The 14,807-nt window shown below is 45.8% G+C and overlaps 1 protein-coding gene across 2 annotated transcripts in view; it reads right to left on the reverse strand.

Moving 5' to 3' along the window:
* The window catches only part of csmd2 (CUB and Sushi multiple domains 2), a 150,998-nt gene that overhangs the window by 28,735 nt on the left and 107,456 nt on the right, over positions 1 to 14,807 (reverse strand). For both annotated transcript variants that reach the window (XR_008947899.1, XM_057020343.1), the window contains exons 33-46: positions 13,853 to 13,966; positions 11,089 to 11,184; positions 10,508 to 10,711; positions 10,279 to 10,403; positions 8,191 to 8,287; positions 7,244 to 7,348; positions 6,973 to 7,091; positions 5,887 to 5,956; positions 4,886 to 5,002; positions 4,533 to 4,742; positions 3,768 to 3,956; positions 1,992 to 2,169; positions 503 to 648; positions 254 to 334 (exon numbers count right to left, since the gene is read on the reverse strand). Coding sequence is in view for 1 of the 2 variants with exons in the window: in XM_057020343.1 (XP_056876323.1) it covers positions 254 to 334; positions 503 to 648; positions 1,992 to 2,169; positions 3,768 to 3,956; positions 4,533 to 4,742; positions 4,886 to 5,002; positions 5,887 to 5,956; positions 6,973 to 7,091; positions 7,244 to 7,348; positions 8,191 to 8,287; positions 10,279 to 10,403; positions 10,508 to 10,711; positions 11,089 to 11,184; positions 13,853 to 13,966 (1,851 nt within the window). In the remaining variant the exon portion in view is untranslated. The remainder of the gene's footprint in view (positions 1 to 253; positions 335 to 502; positions 649 to 1,991; positions 2,170 to 3,767; positions 3,957 to 4,532; positions 4,743 to 4,885; positions 5,003 to 5,886; positions 5,957 to 6,972; positions 7,092 to 7,243; positions 7,349 to 8,190; positions 8,288 to 10,278; positions 10,404 to 10,507; positions 10,712 to 11,088; positions 11,185 to 13,852; positions 13,967 to 14,807) is intronic.

Below are 14,807 nucleotides of genomic sequence, written 5' to 3' on the forward strand. Positions count from 1 at the left end.
TAGAAGCCACATAAAGAACCCCCTACAGCTGTGCCAGAGTGGGCAGGGAGTCTGCCTGCAGCACGTGCTTAACATGTAGTTGATACTGTTGCTAACGTTTGGCTAATACAGACTGGCTTTAAAGCTATGAATATTTTCAGATGTCACGGGGGCGCCGGGGTGTGACACAGAAAGGTCAGCAGCGCCCACGCGGCAGACTGGGTGCAACCTGACGTGCATGGATGAGTCAGTAAGTGACAGGGAAACAACATACCAATTTTAAATTCCTTGCTCGCCATGAGGATCTCCGCATTGGGAATGATGGGGGGCGGCTGGCAGAACTGGAGCCTGTAGGCTGTGTTGAGGGCAGAGGAAGAGTCAAAGAGGAGACCGCAAAAAAGAAATTGTGCCAAATGAGACAGATGAGAGTGAAAGTCTGCTTTTCAAATAATGGCTCGCTGAAAACATTTCAAAGGTCCATTCACTCAATGTTGTTTTGACCCAGAAGTCACCCTTTACATACCTTGATAGTCGATTCGAAACAGCCCGCCTTTCTCTGTGTTACTACGGAAACGTATCAGCACCTGATTGGATGTGCTGCTGGGTGGCTCATTGGGCTCTCCGTCTGTGAAGATTCCCAGTTTCCTGGCTGTTTCCTGTGGGCCGTCCCTAAAGCAGAAGGAAGGTCAAAGTTCAAGGTGATGACGATGATTTCAGGGACCCTGGGAACTGTCGGTCTCGAATTAATATGAACTGCAAGGCTCTGCGACGCGTCACTGAGAGAACTAAACAAAGCTGCATGTCAGATTACTGTCAGGCAGCTTCCTACAGCCCGTCACTTCCGAACGGGGAAAGCAATTATTCTTGGCCGCTCTGAGTGATTCGCGTTGAAATAAAATTGCCGATAACTGTGGAAGGACAGGTTCCCGTTTCGATCTGCCGTCCAAGGGGAGCGAATCTGGATGTCGTGGCCCAGCCTTGGCAGTCCCCAGGCGTTGCCATGGTTGATTAAGCCAACTCCCAGATTTCCTGCCACAACCATTCTGCTTAAAAACCATCTGTCTTTGGCTGTCAGACTGGGCACGGGAGATTACAAACAGCTCAGAAAACGGCTGACTGGGGACCGCAGCCTGACAGCGCTCTGGCCAAGCCACCATTGCGGGACCCATTTTCTTGGCCCAGCGGTTCAGTGGATAGATACACAGCAGTCGGCGCTGAAGACAGGGAGGCAAGATAGCCTCCATCTTGGCTCTTGGTGAGAAAGGTTGAAAAAGCATGCAATGCACCTTTGATGAGAGCTCTTTTTTTGTCTTACAATCACATGTGAACTTGTAAAATTAGAACCCTGGTGTCAACTTGCTGCCAAAGCAGCTGGAGCTCTGAGCTCTCATCTCACCGACAACTGGGACCTTTGGAGTTTGCCTCATCAAGAAGGGATCTGCTAACTTTGGTGGAAGCAAAATCCTTGAGCTTTGGTCTTTCATATGGTGGAGCTTCATCACTTGATTCTTGACACATCTATTTTTGCCAGCAGGTGCCGACATATATATTTTTTTCTCTCTCTCTTTGGGAAACATGACAGACATTGAGAAGCTAGATTTATCAACCATTTCAATAAAGGAGTGAAATCAGCAAAAGTCATGTCAACCTAAACTACCAGAGTATCACCCAGAGGGGTCAGAACAGAAACCCAGTTCTCCATACCGCAAGGGGTTCCATGTCCCCCTCCCTACTAACAGCGTCCATGTCCTGGTATCAACTACCGTGTTGCCTAATAGAGCCAACTGCCCCCTTTGGTTTGTGTTGGTAGCATCAGAGGGATTCATATTAGCAAAATACAGATATCATTACCTGCCTCGTCAAAATAGTTCCAACAAAAAAATCCCAGAAAGAATGAGAAGCAAAATTAATTATTTACTGGACACGATCAAATATTCGTGATTAGGGTGGACACGGTACCAAATATCATGTTTCTGCTTTAGTAGAGTTCAGAAGAAATCGCTGGAGCTCACCAGACAGTGATGAAGTCATGCGGCCCGTGCACCTGAAGCAGGGTGAAGTTTACGCTGATGCCAAAGCCGGGTGCCACGGTGATCAGCCAGGAGCAGTCAGCAGAGTTTGGGTACTCCTCTGGGTAACGAGGTGAGAAGATGGTCCCATTGTCCAGCGTGATATTACCTCCACATGGTGCTAAAGTGGAGTGAAAAGCAGACTGGGTACTAGAGTGTATCAGCGGGCCAGGAATAGGAGACGACAGATCCCATAATTCAGCTGCAATTGGTGCAAAAAGGGGATTTTTTCATCCACTAGTCTTGTGTTTCCCTTCTCGGTGTCTCTCCCCCTCTCTGCTGTGCTCTTCGTCTAGTGCCCAAGCGCTTGTCTGAGCTAAAGATTAGCCAGTAAAGCCTGTTAGCAAGTGGGGGCTTGGATGGAGTGTTTTTCTAAGATAAGGCCTCAACCCTTTCCCACTGGGGGTGAGAAGAGAGAATACAGAGATGAGGGGCTGCTGTGGACCGGGCTGCTCAAATATGTGTATATGTACAGTACATTATGAGGACTGAATATGTACTTTTATGAACTATGTTTGGTTTAAACAAACGATGAAAGCTGCCTGGTAACCTTGTGCAGATGTGATGCCCTGGGGTCCATCGGAACAACACAGGAGCCCCTACTTACAAACATACAAAGAAGCCCGCAGACAGGCTCAAATGTACAAAGTTAAATAAATGAAACTCAAAAACATACAACTTGCAGTATATTTCAGATGTTCCTCAGGAACTCAGTAAGTTTTAACCCACTTAACGATTAGAAGCTTAACAGTCCCGCTGGCAACTTACTCGCTGTGGTAGAGCAAGGAGAATGGGAAAAGAGTGGTAATCACAGTCGTGCAGGCACCACGAGCAACAGACGCAGCATTCAGCTTAATGGCACACCCTTGGATGTGCACGAGTGTATAAATAGATCACTCCCAAAGTAGAAATCTAACATATTTACTATGAGGAGGATTTTTTTTCTGCTTGACTTTGTCAGAAACTGCAAATGGAAGACTGGGAAAGTGGTTGTGCTTGTGTTGTCCAACTTTTGCAGAAGGGGACCCTTTGACATATTCTTCAGGCAATTTAGACGACTTTGGACAATACTGGACGGTGATCTTAGAGGCCTTGCCGGAGACATCTACGAAGGACTGTTTCGAATTTAGCAAATAGGATTTCACAGCTAATCTGCATTTTTGCTGGATATTTACAAGTGACTGAATACACCAAATGCTGTTGCGTAACAGCACAGTGGCTATTTCTGAAATGTGTTGGCAGGATTCTCAGACTCTCCGCGTCCTTGTCCAGGCCCAAGACTCTGTTAAAAACGGGTACAGCTTGAGTAAAACAGCTGAATGCATCCCCCGTCTCTGCCTTCGCACTCCGATGGTCCTTCCATCTTTTGCATTTACGTTCCAATTTAGCGTCCCCGTGTCGTGGCCATCACCTCTGGAATCTTACCTAGCTCATTGAATAATCACCAACCAGAGCGTGAGAATGTGGGTCAAGGACAGGACGACACGAAGAACGCCCATTACAGTTCTTTTCAATTACTCCCCATGCGTCTGCCTTTTATTCGTCTCCGTAGCTCTTTAGCGGCCTATTGATTTTCGTCCACAAATGCTTTGCATCATTAGTCAGGGATGATAATTCAGTTTAATTGCGTTAATCATAATGGACGATCATTAACTCCGCAACCTTGATTTGCATTAATGATGTAACTGCTCTAAACTGGAGGCTCCGCTCACGCCTCACCTTCACAGTGAGGGAAGGGGTGATCCCAGTTGCGGGTGGTGCCGTGCTCGCAGGTGAGGATGGAATGTCCACTCAGCTGATATCCCGGGAGACACTCGAAGGAAATGGACTGGCCCACGTTGAAGCCGGCGCCCACCACCACCCCGTAGCGGAACGGCTCGGGATCGGGGCACTCCTGGAGTTCATAAGCTGTGACAAACGTGATGATGTAGTGGGGCAGAATAAAGCACCAGGAGAGAAATAAAACGCCTAAAGAGAACAATTTCTATGGATCACAGCTTCTCGCGCCTCATGCAAATGATGCCAAATGGAGATATTTTCAAATATAATGCTTGATTTATATGCTAATGTTCACGTGACCATTTAAATACGCCGCGTTGGTTATCGGTTTGTTGTGTGATGATGCACAAAACACTAGTGTTCTGGGTGCGGGGGGTGTGTGTGTGTGGGGGGGGGGGGGGGGGGGGTGTATGCAGGGCTGCACCGAGGGGCCTGATGTGCATTGTGAAGGCACATTAATAGATTAGTGTTTATTCACTCCTGTCAAAGTCAGATCTCGTCTCATATGAAAATGCATGGCTTTACATGTTGCTATGGCAACACTAATGAGACACCAGCGATTTTGGAAGCAAATAGTTTTTTCTTCCTTTCGATGCCCAGGGTGCTATTTTCAGATCTAGCAATTTTCTGCACTATTCCTGCCTCAAACTCTCTTTTGTTTTTGACTCGCAACTGTTCCTGTGTGCGGACGGGCTGGTTTCTTACCCTGGTACTCGAACCTGAAGCCCGGTTTGTTCTGTGAATGATCACTGTGGAAATATATCGTTGTCTCATGCGATGTGGTGAGGAGGGACGACGGGACATCTTGGCCGCTGAATCGGCCAATCATCGCACTGGTATCCAAGGGCCCATTACGGATCTCGAGGAAATCATGGTTAGCCTCGGTGGAGAAGTTAAGGAATTGTAGGTGGGCCCCTGAAAAAAGGAGAAGGACTTGAACTTCATTTAACGAGCACAAATGTTGCCGCGCTGCGTTCCAAGTCCCATCAGTTGCATAATTAAAGGTTCTTGAGTGCGAACAATCTGTCAGGCGCCCGGGGCCTCTTCACCATGCTCACCGTAACCAACTGGCAGGTAGATTCTCCAGGTGCAATCGCTGTTGCTGGGGTAGTTGCCAGGGAATCCAGGACTGAGTATCATGCCCTCCATCTCCTCCCGGATTCCTCCGCACTGAGCTGGGAGAGGCGAAACAACGGAGGCATCGCAGCAGTCAAAAATGCTTCAAAATCAATTTGTATTGCATAAAAAGTTATGGAACAACAGCGACGAGTCAACAATTCAATCCTAAGCCTTTAAAGATGAGGTCGGATATAGTGAAGATGATCTATATTCTATTTGGGTGACTGATTAGAGCCAAACCAGGAGGTTTTAATTGCACTTTGATAAGCTTTGATCATCACTTTTAAAAGTCTCTTCAGCCTAAAGAAAAAAACAATTCCATCATTTCTAACTAAATAGCATTTTCAATTAAATCAGACGTGCAAATTTACCCAGAATGCACACTGAGAATATTTCATCAACATTGCAAAGAGGAATGTGACAGAACGTGATGTGTTTCTCTGCTGCTGCTTCATCCTTTCATCTGCAGCTACGGATGGATAAATGTTGTAAAATGAAATGAAGATAAGACTGGAGTAAAAGGAGAAGCTGGAAGGTATCGGATGTCAAGAGGGGAAAATAATTGCGACAACGGGGAACTGTGGCCGTTGTGGCATTTCTTCAGAGGGGATAAGGGGTGGGGGGGGGGGGGGTTAAATGTTAGCCGCAGCACAATTTGCTCAAGATAATCAGGAAGCTGCAGATGCAAGTGATCACCGTCGCCATAATTTAGGCAATCATGGTCTGGGACACAGAAAGAGCAGCGACAAGTACGGTCCTGATGAAGGGGGACCAGAGGAGTAGCATAAAAAAATGACTTTCATTATGCTAAATTGTGTGTGGAAGCTGCACCGTGTGTAAAACCCTCATTTACTCAGATGGAATTCAGTTTTCATGCGGAAGTTACTGTTTAATATCAGGATCTGCCACCGCTGCGAGATAGAGGAAGGTTTATTTTTACCGATGCACAGAGGAGGTGGGTAGTTCCATCGTCTGACAGTTCCAGGCATACAGGTTATGTGTGAGGTCCCCTGCCGCAGCGTGCACACACATATGCAGTGAAGGAGGGACAGAAAAAAGAGGCAACAATGTTAGAAGAATGAGATATTTATTCTGCCCATTTTCGCTCACATCACAGCTCAGATCATCTGAACCTGAGGCATTTTTCCACTTGGCTTCATGAGCTGACTTAATGACCAAATCCATCTCCACTGACAGGAAAATATACGGGAGGAGCATGCACAGAATACTAAGTTTGATAGTATTTTAATTAATGCATTGATCCTATAAAAACGCGTCTCATTTTTTCCATAACATAAAAACAAAATAAATACATTAGAAAAACAATAGATCCAAGTAGAGTCCACGCCAAATAATAGCACTGGTCCAATTATTTACACACAGGAAATAATATGTGAAATGATAAAAATATTTGGTGGAAGAGTAAAAAAAATCCCATTTAGAGCAATAGATCACAGCGTCTTGGAAGGGTTTAGCTTACAAAGACTGAGATTTCCATAAAACAAGAGTAACCTTAACTGGCAGATCAATGATATTCAAGCGCTGAGGCTACTTTTTAGAATATGAAAACATTTACATAATTTTTCACGATGTTTCAATTGGAAATTTAACCTAACCCAGAAAACCAATATTCTGGTCATTTACATGATTGCAAGTTAGCAGCAGAACATAGCGCTCCCAGAAACACGGCACGTTGTGTGATTACTCTGAGCTACGGTGGTTTTTGGGACTAAAGCAAAGGCTAACGGGGACATTTTCTCCTCGTGAAGGGACTGAACTTTCAAGCGCTCGTATTTTCAATGACTGGAGCAAATGTCACCACCTGAACATCCTGGCAACCGAGGACGACCGGCATAATGAAGTTTTCTGGGAAGCCTCATACTGACTTGGTGCAGTAAGTGAAGAGTGAAGTTTGAGGCCCAAGGAAACTTTTTTTGGAGTAAATTGAGTGGAAAATCGCCGAAAAAGTTTGGGTGCTTTTGTGGTAAACCGTGGCGGGATTGCATCTAAAGGTAGCAAACATTACCTGCAGAGTATATCCCGGCTCACACTGGAAAGATATCACATTATTCATCTGGAGGCGCTCGCCGACCTTGATGCCATTCATTGGAACCACAGGCTCGGGACAGCTGGTCAGAGACACCGCTGATAGCATCGAAAGCAAAAACATATTAGCCAGAACAGGAAAAATAAAGACAGGAATTCTAAGAGGAAATGCTGCAAACACATCTAACCCTTCGGCGATTAGACGGCAGCACGCACGAGGTGCCATTACCCTAAATGGCTGAATGACTTACTTTTATATTCCAGCCTGAATCCAGCTGCAGACACGCTAATATCAGAGAAGAAGTGGAGGTACAACTGGTTGGAGGTGCTGTTGAGGAGCGCTGGGACGGTGGTGCCTCGGGGAGAAGATTAATAGTGGGAGTTTAGGAATGCTTTCCTGCGCAGGCCGACAATAACTGACAATATAAGCTACTGTCAGGCGGCTATAAAAGCTTCCCGTCACCAACGCTCCCAGACAGAATAAGACAGAAACAGCGTTAGCAGAACAGAACAATCGTCTTGTTTTTCTCCTTCACTGTTTAAGACATGCTGCGGAGGAGAAGAAAGTCAAAAGTCTTCTTTTCTTTATTGCAATAAAACAAATTCGGTACCTATTTATTCATTTATTCAGACTCGGTAGAAAACACAGCAGTTCAAGGCCAATTTCCGTAGCGAGACAATGGCTGACTGGAGTGGAAGATTTGGTAATATTTGATAATATTATTTTTTTCCCTCCCTGTCCAAAGCGTTTTAACCAACAGAAGGTCACACCTCTCTAAACGAATAAAATGGAATAAAAATCAGCTTCAAGTCAAATTTAGCTCTCTATCAGAGGCTTTAAAGAAAATCAAACAATCTGAAATGCATGTTATTCCAAATGTGTCCAAAATATGATTAAATGTGACCTAAGTACAAGTAAGTAAGCACGTCCTAAAAAGATTGAGAATAGAACTTTTTCTTGTTCTTAACAAAACTATTAATTTAAAACAACTCAATCCATATTGAATCACCACATTTCCAAAGATACCTATAGCAACTAACCCAATGATAATTCCCCACTGGGCCACTGCACCCTGAACGTCAGTTCGAATCTGCCGATTAAATGAGCCCGAGGGTGAAATGGCGACTAGATTGCAATGGATTAAACTCAAGTCAACAAACTTTCACTCAAAGGCCATCTGTGTCATCTGTGTGATACCTGAGAAGCTCCCGAGCATGGTGTCAGTGTTGTCTCCTCCATCGAAAACCTCCAGAGAGTCCCAGTTTTGCTCCGTGACAAAGCTGATCACTTGGATCTGAGATGAAGACAAAAGAAGTTAGAATAACAAATTAAGTTCTTGTAATAAAAGGGTAATTAAATGCGTGAAAACGGAAATCTTCAATGAAAAACTGATGAAGCAGGGCACAAAGCAATGTTCTTCTATTTGTTATTTAGGAGCTAATTCTAAGATATGAGTATCTAACAAGCCATAGAATCAAAAAAATTAGCATTACTTATTGTTAACCCAATAACAAATAACAGTCCTGGTTCTGATGTTAGCATAAGCAAAGGCTTGAGCATCTGTGTAAAACATTAGCTTCATTAAAGTGTATTGTTAGCTTGGTAACATAGGCAGATGACGCCTCACATCAGTGATTTCAGAACATATAATTATTGAAACTTTCTAAAATTAATGAGCCCACTTAATGATCGACTGATGACTGATTTTTCACGTTTGATAACACAATTAGTTTCGCTACATGCTACCGCAGAAAGCACAGAAATTCCAATAAAACGGTGAAAAGTTTCTTGTCTGAATAATCCATTAAAAGCCACTCTCTTGAAGTCTCGATGTTGCTGGTAATTTAAATGCTGAACATTGCAGTGGAGGCTAACAATGCAGCGGACGAGAATAATCGAAACAGTACATGCTGTCTGAGTAGATTTCCAGTCTTCTACCTGCTTCAAGAAAGACAGAGCATCAAATATACTCCTTTAAACATTGCAAGTGACATTTACATTCTTTCTGAGGTGCCACATTAGCTAAAGCATTTGGGAATTAAGAGAACATCTAACTGTGCCAGGACTTAGGGTGCTGCTATTTGCTAATTAATATCAATGATACTGAAATACATCTATGTCCTTATTTTTTTTCCAGCATTGCACAAGTTCCCCATTATTCTTTCACTCTGCCCACCAGTTTTTTTCTTCCTTCAGACCTCGGCCAACTCCTCCAGCTCTGATGGGTATAGATCGGATATAAGCCAATTAAAGGGGCGGTAGGGAGTCTGGAGCATCCCCGGGACCACGCAGACTACAGATTGATCTTTCGCGGCAAATGTGCCAGCAAGTCACCTCACCTCAAGTTCTTTCTGGATCGTGACACACCAATCTAATCTGTCTCTGCTGGAATAAGGGGAGCGAAAGGAATAAAATCAGACAGACAGCTGGGGAGAAAGAAGGTGACAGTGTGAAAAAGATGGATTGAAGTGGGAATAGTAGATGTGGCAAATTTAGCATCGCATTTTGCGCGTGGGGGCGGGGGGGGACACAAGCAGTGACCCATTTAAGAGGACGTGATTGGGTAACGGGGCTCCTAAGAAAGCCAACTCTCATTCATCAGTACCAGACTGAATCCTGTCCACTTTCAGTGTCACGCTAGCTGCCTTTTAGAGGTCTGTGTCCTGCGCTCAGCCTTTTCCCTTTTGGTCGATTTTGTTTCAGGCGCTGTGACGTTAACATGTACAGCGGCATGTTAAGTGAGCCCGTGTTCCTTCATGTGCATGTGACCCGCAAGGACGGTCGACTGAGGAAGTGGAGCTAATAGCTGAGGGATGGCACCGAGGTCATTAGTCTGCAGAAGCTGAAGCACGACGTCTTAAAACTTTACGTCTAGCGAATCAGCGGGGGGCTAACACAAGTCCCCGGTGGAGCTCCATCACGCAGGAAATCAAACAACGAGAATATGCAAAGTAAACTAATTCCAGGGAAAGAAAGTAAATTAGTTGAAGCCACTCTGAACATTCGCTGCATTCTGCATTTTATGTAGTATAACTTTCTGGTTTGGCAATAGTGAACTTTCCTGTCCTATTTTTACTGCAGATGCTAGCATCGTTAATAGCCACTAGCTACTGAATTTCACCAACATGACAAACATATTTATTAACTTTATAGATTTGAACCCAATAAAAAAGCCTGCAAAAGTCCTGCTAAAAGCAGCCCTGCTGTATAATTAGTCCGCCAAACGCCACCGTATCTGTCCCTGGTATCCTTCTCTGAATTTGCCGAGCGTGCTGATGTGCACACCTGGATTCCCGATCCCTCGGGCACGGTGATCTTCCACACGCAGTTGAGGCTGTTGAGGTAAGGCTCAGGGAAGCCTGGCGACAGGATGGTGCCGGTTCGATGGGTCAGATTCCCTCCGCAGGGGACTGCAAAGCAACGCAAAGATGTCACCATATCTGATCACTGGCTAAACCCCTCCCACGGTGTCAGTAAATTAACAAAAGTAAATGTGTTCTACGTGGCGCCCTACCGATGCAGCTGGGTATGGAGCTGTTCCATTGGGCCAAAGCGTTGGGGACTGTCAGACATTCAATGGCGCTCGATCCCTCCAGAACGTAGCCCGGGCTGCATTCAAAGCGGATTACGTCACCGACGGCGAAGTTGTTTCCCATGCGGCGGCCGTTTCGGGGCTCAGGAACCGAGCTGCACTGGGTGGCGCTGGTCTGTGGGACCGCTTCAGGAAAAAGAACAAGCGGGATTTTATTCACCCATCTGTGATTTTTGAGGAAACATCATACTGATTTGTTGGAAAGCGTTTCTATAGTTCCAGGCATATTTTCTGTGCGCACCATTTGATCAATTAAGCAATTTGCTACAAGCCAACATTCAGGGTCTGAATGGCTCTTCGCTTTGTTTTTCTCTTTGCCTCTTTCAGGCTGATAATCACACAAACGAAAACATCTATCCAATAAACTCGTCTCAGCTGTGGTTCTTGACAGCAAATATGATTTCTGCTGTTGCGCTTTGGATCGATGCGACCCCCCCCCCCCCATCTGTCTCCATGAGCATGCAGCGAGACAGCTGCAACAGGGACCCAAACTGTGCACTCACCCTGATAGGCCAGGTGGAACCCTTTTGAGCTGGTCTGGCCTTTGGAGGTGAATCGGATCAGGATCTGGTTGGAAGTCGCTAAGGGCAGCGACTCACCTGCGGTGGAGAAAAGACGACAATTATTTGCAGTCGTTTTGGCACCGTTTGCAGGTCAGATTTTTCCGAGTGGACCGTGCTTTTCCTCTTTGAAAATGGCTCTCTTTCTACGAGCTGGAGGACGGAACGTTCGTGGAAATGCACAACAATTTCCTTCCAATGACTGATGTTGAATGTCAATGCTGATGCCATTTTGTTGCTGGTACATTGCTTGGACAAATGACCCATCGGTGATTTTTGCCGGGCTTTGTTGATTGGAATCCCAAGATTTCCCCATATTTTTACTCTTTACATTGAAAAAAAAAGACATTTTACGAAGGCTGCTCTGCAACATTCTTTGCATAAACGTACCACAGGGATCCAACCCCGCCGTGTTGACATACACCGGCTACATTCATCAACACGCACAAACATAAAATGATGACTATTTTCTTTTATAACGCAGAAGGAATCAAAGCCCTGGTGGCCCCTGCTGGGGTGGAACGATGCTTGTTGACTGACTGGGAACATGACACAGTGTGAGAATCTGTGCCTCTCCGTCTTGCTCCCAGTGTGCTGCTGACTGGCTCTCCGCAGTGGATCTCATTACTCTGCGTCTGCTTGCTGTCACACTGCGGTGGGAGGCAGACGTGTCAAAGCCCAGAGGCGGCATCTGCATGTCTGGCCGTGCGTGGACTCTACATGTGAGGGAGGCTCCTCTCTCGATGGTGTGCAGAAATATCTCCGTCCCTCAGAAAGCTCCTTCTCAGCGTCGTGCGAGTTCCGTAAGGCACGCTGTGGAGTTTATTAGACGCGGCCCCTTGGCGCGTGCTACCATGGCGACAGTGTTTCATATTTTGCTGCGCAGGGCAGGTATTCATCAGCCGGATCAAGCGCGTCAGCGTGTAACTTATCACACTTCTGGCATCTTTCCAGCTCTGACCAGTTTTGCCCTTAGAGCGACCCTCTACGGTCTACGCCGCCGTGGGAAAGAGACAATAGTTGGGATAAATCTGGCCGGAAGATGAAGCAATGTTTACTTTAAACCAAAATGAAAGTTGTGTTCACGATGCAGTGATAAACAATGAGGGCAAAGTTTCTCTACTGTGTCTATGTGAAGAAAAGAAGTGTCCTATTTTGACGAATCTCACCTGTCACCATTCACGACCCTTTGTTGAGAACTCCAATACAGTCTATTGAGGGCGCTAACTCCTGCGTTAGCGCCTTGCTTTTTCAGTACATCTGTTCAACCACATGCGCAGTGTGTTTGGTGTATTTATTGGTGCTGTGTTATTTGTACGGTTGATCCGGATACTTTATTATGCTAAATTGTTAGCAGACATATTGAGTGTAAGACTGGAGTCTCTGTCATGGGCTGGGACGAAAGCTGCGCTGACTGGAGCTACGGGGAAGACCAGGGATTACACACCCGGGTTAATCCGTGCCCTCCGTCAGGGTCAAACTCTCCTCCGGTTGGGAGGATCGTCTCTTGTCAGCTCTCGTGGGGGGGCTCACGCTTTTCTACTGGTTGCCAGGCCACTCATCTGGGGAGGGTGTGAATCCCTGACTTGTTGGGCTCTGGCCCCACCGTGGATCTCTGGTCTCTAGCCGGGGTTGCTGCTGCCCCTGATTTCTGCCCCTCTGTCTCAGGCTTGGGGGCATGAAAAGGTTTTGTGCTCAGGCTGTTTGTGCTTCTCTTTCCCTGTTGCTGAGGTAACGGTGGCAGGGCTTTAGACAGAGATATGCAAACTAACACTCATCACACATAGGCAAAATAAAACACTTCATGCTAGTTTTTCATGCTGTCTATAAGAATAAAGCCCCCCTTTCTCTTCTCATGGTGATTGAGCTCCGCTCCGCTGTGCCTGGTTAGAGAGCGCCGCGAACCTGCCACCAGGACTCCACAGTTTATTCTGCGCCCTGTTTATCGAGCTGTAAAACTGGATTTTCTAAGGCCGCCCTGAACACAAACCAAAGTAATCATTTTGCTTTTGTCAAGCCAGAGAGCCGGAGCAGGCAGAGACGGAGAACTGCTCTACACCCCCACACCTTTCTCTAGACCCCTCTCTAAAGGTTGGATCTGCCTTTTTTTTTCTCCTGTCACTTCCGTGCCATTTATCACCGTTTTTTTGTGCTGCTATATCGGCAACATTTCCACTCTGTTTGGGTTCTTTGGAGCCGTATTTGCAGGAAAGGTTTAGTGGGCACTTTTAAACGCCATTCATTACTTTCTGAGACAGAAATAAACAGAAGTAAATGTGTTTTGGGGCAGCGGCATTTAAAGCTTTGTTTGTTTTGGAATTCTATGGTCTCAGAAGAGGAAGAAGCAAGTCGAGGGGCTTGTTTGGCCACCACGTGGTGGTGCTTTTCATTTTCATATTTTATGTTCTTGTGTTTCTTGAGGCTGCTGATATATCAGGGAAATTGTTGCTGTCAATGCTGAATCGTTTTACAGTTCACTAGAGCCCACCTACAGGCACAGCAACTCTGCCTGTGTAAACAATTTGTCTCTGGATTTAAGCAGATTCTTATATAAGGGATCCGGCGAAGGCAACAATAATGATTATTGTATTCCTGCCCCCTTCTCTCATGTCAAAGTATAATTGCCAGTGGCCCGAATCGCATTTGGTAATGGCGACAATATAAACAGCTGCTGATGACACAGAAATGGGTTTTCGTGTTTGCCTACCTGTGTGGGCACCAGAGAGGGAGCTGAGAACCCGGGAATGCTGAGTCGCCCCATCGTAAACTTCCACGATGTCGTTGAGAGCGGTCTGGAAGTAGGCGAACTGGCTGAAGACCACTGCGGGAGGCAGACACACATGATGACTCCAGGTGTCACGCACCACCAATGTCAGAAAGAAGCCCTGCCAACCTTTAATACTGTTAAAGTTAAATCTGAATGAAAATCTTGACAAAGCAGCGCCCCATGACAAGACGGCGAATAGTTCTTTGACTTTGAAACGTGAAGTCTAAATGCTCTGATACGTACTGGAAACCAGTCTGAAACGGCTAAGGGAGTGCTCGTACACTGGACTGGTCCACTAAAACCACATCACCTTCCAGTCTAACTTACCAATAGGAGCCGTTACGGTGATAAATTATGATCCTGGACCTCCTGTTTAAACCTTTTTTTAAGCGTTGTTTAACTTACACTGATAAGATGCAACTGACTTCCTTTATCCTCTGAGATAAAAGAAATGAGCTCCTTCGGTGACACCCATGCTGTCCTTTGCATTTATGAGAAAAACCTGATCATTAGGAGTCTTCCATCGGCTTAATGACAATCGGCACGAATGGAGGCGACGGCAATTTCTACTCAGGATGGGAAAGAAAAAAGAAAAAAAGGAGCGTTGCCTTGGGCCCTGCTGTCATTTTCCAGAGAAAATGCAAATGCAGATTTTAATTATTTCAATTTCCTATTTGGCTTTGACGCCACTGAAATACGCTGCCGACGGGGTGAAAAGAACCGGTGCCCGGATCGCATCTGAGGCGACGCCGCAGCTTCAAATAGGCATCGTGACCTCCACATTGAAAAGAGGGCGGCGAAGTAGCCCAAAGCCAAACACCCATTGTTGAGTTTAATTTAACGATGATGGGCCCCTGGTCCTCCCTTTGAGAGGCTCTGCACCGATAGCTCATCA

This window comes from Takifugu flavidus, chromosome 21 (genome assembly GCF_003711565.1).
Source record: "Takifugu flavidus isolate HTHZ2018 chromosome 21, ASM371156v2, whole genome shotgun sequence".
NCBI lineage: Eukaryota > Metazoa > Chordata > Actinopteri > Tetraodontiformes > Tetraodontidae > Takifugu > Takifugu flavidus.